Source organism: Uranotaenia lowii, chromosome 3, assembly GCF_029784155.1.
Source record: "Uranotaenia lowii strain MFRU-FL chromosome 3, ASM2978415v1, whole genome shotgun sequence".
Taxonomy (NCBI): domain Eukaryota; kingdom Metazoa; phylum Arthropoda; class Insecta; order Diptera; family Culicidae; genus Uranotaenia; species Uranotaenia lowii.
In genome coordinates, this window is record NC_073693.1 from 46,204,923 (window position 1) to 46,215,453 (window position 10,531).

A 10,531-nucleotide genomic window follows, 5' to 3' on the forward strand; every position below is an offset into this window, starting at 1 on the left:
CAGAAAAATGTAAACTTAAAACGCTGCTGCTTAATTTAAGATCAATAAAGTTTTATAAAAAAAACACAAAATAATATTCATGAAAAAGCGATGACTAACATTTTTTTCAAAGGCAGTTTTTTCCACCAATTAACGCATTGCTCACATTTGGCGACTGACAGTTACAAACCAGGCGAATCCATAATTGTTGATAAGTGTTGTTGATGCATGTTCAAAGGGGAGTAAGGGGCTGTTCATTGCAACAACCTTGATTGTTAATCGACCGGAAGTTGCACATCGTTATCGCCACATCCTGCAATCATTCCTGACGGATGCAAACCACAACGGCAAGAATAAAACAAAACGTTCCAGTTTACCAAATGACCGGAGATCCTTCCTGATAAGAGCTCGATATGCTTCGCTTGTTTAAGAGTGACGCATTTTTTAGAATTGTTTAGAAATGTTACTTCTGGGTGTAATTATTAACGATGTATTGTCTGATTCATCGGTTTGTATGGTCTCAAGTCTTAGTTAACAAACTTCCATGGTACCTCATTAATCTTTGTGTGTAAGACTCAACAGTCATGAGGCGGGTTCTGGTTCCAGTTTTACTCAATGAAAATGATTTTCATTCAGTTTCAATGTCAGCCGAGCCAGTTGCCCCCCGATTATTGTTTCCTTCCATTAACATCCGGTCTTACCCGTAAATAATTGAATTCTACCCTCCCCAATAACTAGGTGCGCTTCCTTCTAGTGCGCCCGCGATCCAATTACACAATGAGTGCACAGAACCGAACCGAAGATCAAGGTCAACTTCTCGCTAACCCAAAGAGTAGCTAACTATGCTATGAGTATTAATTGCTCACGCTCTACAACGTCATCGTGTCTGCGTCTGCCTTTTCCTCCAGGCGCGACGACGTCCTTCCGATGGCTCCCAGACAACTTCTATCGACGCCCGCTGTTGTCCGGCGCGGATAATTTCCAACTTGCAGCAGAAGCAAAACATTGACCTACATTAACTTCCAGACTTCCAAACGTGTAAAAGTGAAGCCCTCGTTCTGACGCCATCTGGCCCCGAGCGAATCCTTCCATTAAATAGCTGCTGGAAGAAGCGTAAGGAAGCACCCTTTGCTCCTGACTGGCGTCTTCCATCCCTGCCGGGACGCTTCATCCCCACCCACAATTTAATCCTATTGCCAATTACAAGGAATACTTACAATCGTCCTTTCCTGTTCCTTCTCCAATCCTCGTCTCAAAAAAAAGAAGAAAGCGCGAAAATTGTGTTAACTATATCGAGCAAACATTAAGTCACACAGAGAGCACACCAGCCGATCATCGTCCTCGTCGTCGTCATCGTCGTCCTCATTCATCGTCGTCGATGTGGCGGGAACGCGAAAATCGCAAGTCCTGTTTTGTTTTAGGTACTTCCCGAGAATAAGAATTAAAAAAAAACGCCGCCGAAGACGGAGAAGGACCCGAAGTGAGGGCTGTAGGGAAGTTAATTCATGACCAGTCCTTTTGGCGTTGTTGGGGTATATCGGTGAGAATATTCATGGAAAAAGACGCCCGATTGAGGAGTGCCAGCTGGTCACTTTTAATTGAAGGTTGGTTCACTGGAACAATAAGTGCCCCATGTGTCAGGAGAGAGAAGTACTCAAGGCTGCTTAACGATGACGGGCGATTGAGGAAATTAAATCGGGTGTTTTTTTCTACTTCAACGAGTAGATTGCCAAACGGTTGCCCCTAAGGACCAATGAAAAGTTTCCCTTTCGTTGACTTTATTTTTGCCGGATTTACAATTGTACTGAAGCAATTCAAGATGTAGGCTTTCCAGACCAAGTGAATTGGAATGCAATTTACATCTTTCAATGAACACACGGTGAACACGCATAAATCTGAAGATTGAGTATGAAACCCAACGGTGAAACAATAAGTTTCTACCACAAAACTGTTATCTTGTCTTTGTTTCATTTTTGGGCAGTGAAAGGGGGTAGTAAATATAGGGAAATGAAATGAAATAATAAACAGCCGTAGAAAAACAAATAAATAATTCACATTAGAAAATAAATCCTACGGAAGAAAAATATCCACTGATTTATATCAGTTATCTTAAGTTGTAATCCAATTCGACATTCTATTAATAAGAGTGTGTCAAAGTAGATGAGAGTCGGGTTGATAGGTGCTTATTGATGAAAGCTATATTTCGTCGAGCTAATGTTGAGCTAATTTTGAGAATGAGAGCACTCTTGGGTGCAAACTAATGAAGAGCGAAAATTAAAGATCAGTTTGAGAAAAGTTGGAAGGAAAGACAGTTGTGCTTTTCAAGGATGGAGGCGTTATGGGCGAGAATCGGAAAATATGAATGATCGGTTACGACAGAAAGTAGAGACTTTTCTATTAGCCGGTAGAACTTTGTTTACCTTTATATTACTTTGCTAATGTGCTCCTTGAATCCTTCAACTGAATCGATCTTGGGTATCGATCTTTTCTAGAAGATCGAACAATCCTACTTCTAGCTACCTCCGGTAGTTTCTCCTAAGGATGGAGCTGCTCCTCTTCAACGCACGCACCGGACCTCATTTGTCGCCTTTATAGCACGACGCTCTCGCCCTTGTTGCAGCTCGATGCACTTTCTTAAAGGCTTCCAGATCGACGACCATTGGCTCCAGCCCGACGATCTTAGTTTTAGTTTTATTGATTAGATCCTAGGCTTCAGCCCTTTATCTTATTCTATAATATAAATGACACTTAATAACTACAGTAATTGTTAATTTGTAAAAGAACACTGCACAATTCTACTTTTGATTTGCTCTCTGGACATGCTTAGTTGAGTAATATCGACGTTTGTGTTGTAAAATGCCATCATTCGGTACATTGGTTCGTTTCTGGCGAAATTCTGGTTGCGATTAGCTAGTTGAAACGGCCTTACGCTTCGTAAACTGCTGCGGCCTTCGTACGGAGATATACAAGATAATAAATACGGCGAGTAATATCTTCCACAGATTAAGTCCTTTAGAAACAGTGCGTCGATCGATTTTCTTCGGGTTTCCAGCGTTTCCAAACCTACCAGCATGCACAAGACTCGATACTCCGGCATTTCTGCTTGCCACCCAAGGTTTCTCAAAGCGTATTTCAAGAACTTCTTCTGAACTCTCTCTAGTCTGTTGTTGTGTATGTTGTAGTACGGTCGCCACACAATGCCGGCATATTCAATGACGGTCCTAACTAATCCAGTGTAGATAGAAACAATCGTGTAGGGATTATCCAGCTCGTGACAGATTCTACTAACCATTCCGAACATAGAATTGGCCTTTGCTACAACTTTTTCGATGTGTTTTGAAAAAGTTAACTCCGCGTCCAACTCCACTCCTAAGTCTTTTACTGAGCTTTGCCGAGCAATGATGAAATCGTTTTCTAAGCGGTATTCATAAGTGATATTGCTTATTTTCCGGGAAAATGTTATCACGTTGCACTTCGAAGAATTGATCTTAAGGCCGAATCTACTGCAACACTCTGTGAATCTGTGCAAGGCGTTTTGCAGAGTCACGCAATCCTTCGGGTGACGAATAGGTAAAAACATTTTCAAATCATCGGCATAAACCAGCGCGAACACATCAGTCAGCACTTCAGGAAATTCGTTCATAACAGCGATGAAAAGAAGGGGTCCCAAGTGACTCCCTTGTGGAACACCACTGTTGACCGAGAAAGTACTAGATCTCACGTTCTCCAGTTTGACGTATTGCGTTCTTTCGATCAGGTACGAACGAATCCATTGGAGACAGGATCCGGTTATTCCATTCTTGCATAATACCGACAGTAGAGCGTTTATATTGATTACATCAAAGGCTTTGGACATGTCAGTGTATATTGTGTTAACTTGAAAACCTTGCATCATCCACTGCGAGGTTCTCGATACACACTCTGTTAGGTTCGTTACGGTTGAGCGTTTCTTGAGAAAACCATGTTGAACATCCGAAGTCTTCGTTTCAATCCACGGGTGAATCTTATCGTATACAATACTCTCGAAAAGTTTGGGTATTGCAGAGAGAATTGCAACACCACGATAGTTTTCTACGGTGAGCCTGGAACCGTTCTTGTGTATCGGTATAACATGCGAGATTTTCCAAAACTTCGGGAATAAACCGGCACGAATCGATGAAGTGAAGAGAAATTGTAAGGGCTCTTCGATTCCACTCACACATTTCTTCAAAAATGAGTTTGGTATTCCATCAGGGCCACAACTTTTCGATTCGTCGAGCGATAAAATCTTTCGTCGTATATCAGATGCCGCTATGGTGAATTCGGGTAAGATTTCTACTGGTGATTGGCGTTCTTGTTCTATTTCTGCGTTGCTCAAACGATACACGCTGTGAAAGTATTCGGCAAAGAGCTCGGATGCATCTTCCAAAGATTCTGCTTTGTTGTTGTTGTAAGAAACATTTTTTGGTATCAAGTTAGACTTACGTTTCGAGTTGACATACTTCCAAAATCGTTTTGGTTCAGATTGTATATTTTGTTGAAGTTCGTTCAAATAGCTGCATCGTTGGGCTCTATGCAAACTATTGAATAAATTAGCCGCTGTTCGGTATGCTGTTTTATCATGCTCAGATTTACTTCTGCGGAATTTGTTATGCTTCTTTCGCTTGTCTTTAAGTAGGCGGATAGTGTCGCTGTCAAACCATTCCGGGTATTTAGAGCGAGACGATTTTACTCTGATGGTTCTACAGTGATTGAGTAATATTCCATAAACCACGGTGTAAAACGACAAAACATTGAAATCCAGGGCATTTCCTATTGAGCTATCATTTTCGCGAATGTTGTCGAAAACCCCTAGGCTATTCAAAAAATCCAACATAGATCGTATTCTCGAACTAGCTGTTTCGGGAATATCTTCGTTATGTAGAAAAACCGTATTCCATTCCACTTCCAAAAGAGCTTGAGAAACAGCGTCAACGTCAAAATTTTTCATATCAATCGTTACTTTGCTTTCCTGAGCTGACAGTGCATCTGCATATTGAAGAATATTTAGACAGACGTTTATCCCCATGGCCTTGTGATGCACCTCATGCTGAATTATAGGTAAAATCTCATCAACTTGACAACTTTCCTCGTCATTAGTGAATATAAGATCAAGAAACCGGTTATTATGATTAGCGATTCCACAAACTTGCCGCAAATCGAAGGCGGCCATGTCGTCGATAATAATCGATTCTTCAGGCAAACGAACGTTGTTTGGCAGAAAGGGAAGATCACTAGCTTTATCTCGATACCAAGTGGTATTCTTCAAGTTGAAATCACCAATTATGATCACTTTGCTGTCGGGTGATATACTTTTAACCAAAGAACCCACATTTGCAGTATGGGAAACGTGTCTTTGATAGCCTGAGGCCGGAGGTATGTAGATACTGCATATGAAAATCTCGATTTTGTCTATGACTAGTTTAACTGTGACTTCTTCATTGCAATTTGATTCATTGATCAGAGTGCTCGTAAAACGATTGTTTACAGCGATCAGTACACCACCACCAGAAGTTTTATCAGAATTTGTGGGCGATCGGTCACAGCGGTAAACTGAGAAAGTTTCGGGAAAAATCATTCGGTCGCTTATTGATGCGTCAAGATTTGTTTCGCAGAACGCGAACACGTCGTAGTCCAACTCAAGTGAAGACAGTAAAACGGTCTCTAGTCTCTTTTTACTACGGATACTATTCATGTTTTGATAATAAATCGTCAAATATTTTTGTCGTTTTGTCTCGATGCCTTGATTTGTTGTTACGATTGAACGATCTTCAATGATTCCTGGCTCAACGACCTCCGACAGGCCTCCTGATCCGACGACCATCCAATTGGCTCCTGGTCCGACGCCCTTCAATGGTTCCTGATCCGACGACCTTCGTCTGGTTTTGATCGGACGACCTTCCAACAGACTTCTGGTCTCAACACCCTTGCTGCGGTTCGAAGCTTTCTCCTGCGCCTCGACGCCTTTCTTGAGGCAGGACGCCTCTCGATCTTCCGTGGTACTCCCCTCGTAAGTCCTCTAGTGGCTCCAGGTCCGACGACCACCACCTGGATTCTGACTTGACGCCATTTCATGGCTTCTGGTCCGAAGAATTTTCAGGAGATCTGGTCCGACGACGGCTTCGTTGTCCCAGCCCAACGACCTCACCAATGGTATCCTAAACACTTTTCGCATTGACTTTTTGTAAGTGCCAAAAGTTCCAACTAGCGAAAAAATCCACGACTTCATCGGACTTGAACTTGGAGTTACAAAAAAAAAATGTGGTCCACATGCAGCCCAACAGGCTACTCAAATGCGTTTACGTTAAAGTCAATGACCTAGCGCTTGCTGAACGCATTCTTGAAGAGCACGACGATAAGCACAGTATTGTAGTAGATGGCAGAGACTACAAACTGCGAGTAGTGATGGAGGATGGAGCAGTTGAAGTTCGACTGTACGATCTCTCCGAAACTGTAACGAACGAACACATCATCAACTTCCTCAGTGCTTATGGCGAAGTACTGGCTGTTCGCGACGTTATGTGGGACGAAAAACTTCGTTTTGGAGGTTTTCCCACCGGAATTCGTGCCGCATGTGTAATTATCACCGAGAACATGCCTTCGTATGTTGTTATCGAAGGGCAAAATACTGCTCTGATCTACAAAGGTCAGCGTCTTACTTGTATGCACTGCAAGGAACTTGTGCATATCGGAATACCCTGTGTGCAAAACAGAAAACTCCTTGTACAAAAACTGAACACAGACCAACTCTCACTCATATGCCATATGCCGGCACAGAAACCAACAATAAAACTTCCACCAACATCCAATATTTTATCTTAAAAAACTAACGAAACACAATACGTACCAGCACAGAAAACAATTCCTGCACCGGGTCCGGCACCGAAAAATCAACGCCACCACCTCCAAAAACTACCAACATGCTACCATCATCCATTTCTCTAGTGATGTAGTCATCATTCACAAAAAGAACAGCAATAGATAATGTCAGCTACAGCACCGGAACTATTAATATCAACACGATACCAAGCCCAACAAAACTGAATGCACTACGAATTTTTGCACAAATGACCGATCTCGATATAATTTGCCTGCAAGAAGTTGAAAACGAAAACCTTTCGATACCGGATTACAACACACCATATGTAACGTCGTTCACTCCAGAAGAGGAACTGCTATAGCAATGAAAGACCACATCGATTAGTCTCATGTTAAGAAAAGCTTAGATGGGAGACTGATCGCCTCTGGTTAAGCTTGTTCCTCACCACCCGGCAATGCTGCTTTCGCTTGAAATCTCTGAAGTTGTGACTCCTATCAAGAAGCCGGCATCCTTTTTTCTCGATTTCAAGTACAGTAGTTTTTCGATTTTATCACGGTCAAAAAAAATTTCACCGTGAATATGGCGAAACCGTGAATTTGGCGAAACTAAAAATTGAAGTATAAAAAAGTATTTTTACTGTCTTTAATCAATAATTTATAATGTTTTCAGTAGTGGAAACGTTTTGTATCAGTGAATTTTGATCATAAGGCGTAGTTATCAAAGATTACTAAACAAAAAGGATCGTTTTCAGTTCAAATTATTCTTCTCTAAAGCCAATTTTTATGATTTTTTTTAAATAAAACCATTTTGTATATCCATTTGATAGTCTACATCTAATTAATGTGAATTATTTTGTTTTGAGGGAAATTTAACAGTCGTTATCTCTTATTTCGATTTTGAAAAAAAGTTCAAAGAAATTAGCATCAAAAAATTTGTTTCAGATTCTTTCAAATTTCAATATTTTAATCTTAACACCTTTGATGAACTAAAAAGTATGTATGTATGTATGTAGATAATCCACCATGGGTGCACGGATTCACCGCAGTTTCGCCAACGTATGCGCTAAATTGCATTCTTTAGATTATTAGTTCGGCCAATCTTCAATGCAAAATACCACATACCCGACACCATGGCTTCGTTTGAACTGTCATGTAATGGATGTATTTCGTATATGTGTATGTCTTATTTGTAGAACAAGCAAACAGTTTCGCAACCGTATAAAATTCATAACATTTTCAGTGTTATAAATCTTTGACAGGTATTCCGCATGCGTGTAGATACCTGCCCAGCTGGCAACTGATTGAACGTTCTTATATAATATAGTGAATAAATGAAATAGTTATACAACAGAATAACCTTACCTTTATACCCATCTTACCTCAAAACACTCTAATCTTACCTTAAGATATAACCGACCTTGTTCAGTATTATAACCATATTTATTTTCATCTTATCTAAAATAAACAATTTTTAAACTATTAAAAAATTGCGAAGAGAAATATTTGAACAAAGAATCGAAAATGATAAATTCAGTTTAAGTACAAAAAACTAAGAAAAGTAAACAGGACCACAAATACAACCTATTCCACACTAGGTAACGGTTGAATCGCTTTGTAGCCTGCGGCGAATCGTATGTAGTTCCACCGACCCGTAACTCGTCGCTGCGTCTAGAAAAGCCCAGTGATGACTTGAATTAAACGTTAAAATAGTTAAAATATCATAGGCCGGGATATTTTTTTACTAAGCAATTGAGTGAAAAGTATATGGAACTACGTTTTATAATAATATTATTGTTATAGCAGAGATTTGGATTGTAATGAGCCCTTAAGTTGAGCATACTATGGATTAAAATGGATTATATAGATGACCTCCAGATCCCATACCCGGCACCATGTCTTCGTGTGAACTGTTATGATGTGTATCTTTTTTGTGTTAATGTAAGTAAATATTTGGATGAACAATCCAATCCAGTGCACACCCAGTTCAAAATTAATAACATGTTCAGTGTTATATATTTACTGCAGGTATTCCGGCATCCGTGTATATACCAAGGTTGCCGAAATCACAGAAAAATCTGTATTATAACAGAATTTTGAACATAATTTCGTCACAGAATCTGTGTCACAGAACACAATTTTTTTTTAAATTTTCACACAATTCACAGATTTTCCAAATTTTGAACAGATTTTTAAAATTATAATTTTTTTTGTCATTTTCGACTTTATATTTCTGACTTCAATTCATGAAAATATTAAAACAAGGTAATGTAGATTTATTGTTTTAATAACTATAAGAAAATTCCAATTTGTTGATATTTAACATGATTTCCCTATGAATTTCATAGAAAAAACGTCACAGAAAACCGTCACAGAATTTTAGGTTTAAATCACAGTTCGAGATTTTTTTTTGACGAAAACACAGATTTTTTTTCGGCAACCTTGGTATATACCTGGCGATTTGGCACCTGACTGAACGCTCTAATTTAAATATCCGAAACCAAAATTTCATGTCATGAAAACAAAAAAGAACAATCTTACCAAATAACAGGCATTCATTCTTACGTTTTTCGTATGCGTTCATTGTAGTGCCATAACGCCAATCCGCATTTCTTCTTCGGCACACGTTCAAACTCTGGATTCGTCCGTTGATACTTAGGGTACGACAAGGTTCACACATCTATCCACTCAATCTCGCCAAACGCGATATTACTAAGAGAAAATTAGGCTTTCCGCACCACGCGCAACACAAATTCTGCGAGCCGATTATTAACAACCGAATAGCAGTAATAACCGGAGAAACCATGCATTCACGAAAACCCCGCCGAACCTGCCTTTTTTGGAAGCGATTGAACATTGCTCTTCTAATTGCAATTTCACCGCTACGTCATAGTAGGCCGAGAGCGTGTCACATATATGAGCTAACTATCATCTCGTATCATTAATTTATTTACCGGCCGCTTCAGATACTTTTCAAGTTCGAAATTCCAACTACCACCATTCGCGTATTTTTGTCACATCACAGCAAGCTGTTCGGAAATTCAAAACTGCTTGTAAATTTCAGGAACCTCTCTGATTATGATTCTCTCTTTCGTGTTTTCGTAGCCATGATTTCCCTTGCCCCATACATATATTTTCTCGGGCAACTTTTCTTTCAAATTTTCTACATATTTTATCAATGTCACCAAATTATAGCATACTTTTCCACTTGCTAAAATAGTCTAAGAAGTAAGCCCTTCACAATTTCCCTGGTTCACAATAACACCATTTTTTCACACACTGCTTCGCGAAAAAAAAACGCCCCAGCCACTTTTCATTGAATTTTATTTTTCACATAATTTTGAGGGCCTTCTTTCCTCACAAACCAAATCCTTATGTAAAACCACCATTTAAATCCTCTCATCAGGAGTAGTATCAAATTTCACTTTCCTATGCAAGCACTTTCTTAAAATTTCACTACTATTATATGACAAGGCAGCTATCGGAAAACGCGTCCGTTCACAAGCAAAGCTCGAGAGAGAATCCAACACCTTTGATGAACTAAAAAGTATGTATTTATTCGAAAAATATTTTAAAATTTGCTCAACTTAGACTTTTACAGTGTGTTTCTCGAAATTTGCTTTATGGGCAGATAATCTTTTGTCTTCATATGTAGAAAAACAGAAATCTTGCTCATATTTTCAGACAAAGCTAGCAGAATTTCATTTTGGTCTTCCAA

At 39.6% G+C, this 10,531-nt stretch overlaps 1 protein-coding gene across 1 annotated transcript; it reads right to left on the reverse strand.

The window, feature by feature from the left end:
- Window positions 1–1,482: 1,482 nt before the first annotated feature.
- LOC129752143 (uncharacterized) lies at window positions 1,483–6,067 on the reverse strand. The gene is made up of 3 exons (XM_055747937.1): window positions 6,058–6,067; window positions 2,779–5,988; window positions 1,483–1,592 (listed from the first exon to the last, which is right to left on the reverse strand). Exons 1-3 carry the CDS (start codon window positions 6,065–6,067, stop codon window positions 1,483–1,485), a joined length of 3,330 nt encoding a protein of 1,109 aa, XP_055603912.1.
- Window positions 6,068–10,531: the final 4,464 nt, after the last annotated feature.

Coding starts and splice junctions, on each gene's coding strand:
- LOC129752143 (XM_055747937.1), bottom strand. Junction 1,593..2,778: donor GTCCAGAGAGCAAATCAAAA/GTAGAATTGTGC, acceptor TTATTGTTCCAG/TGAACCAACCTTCAATTAAA.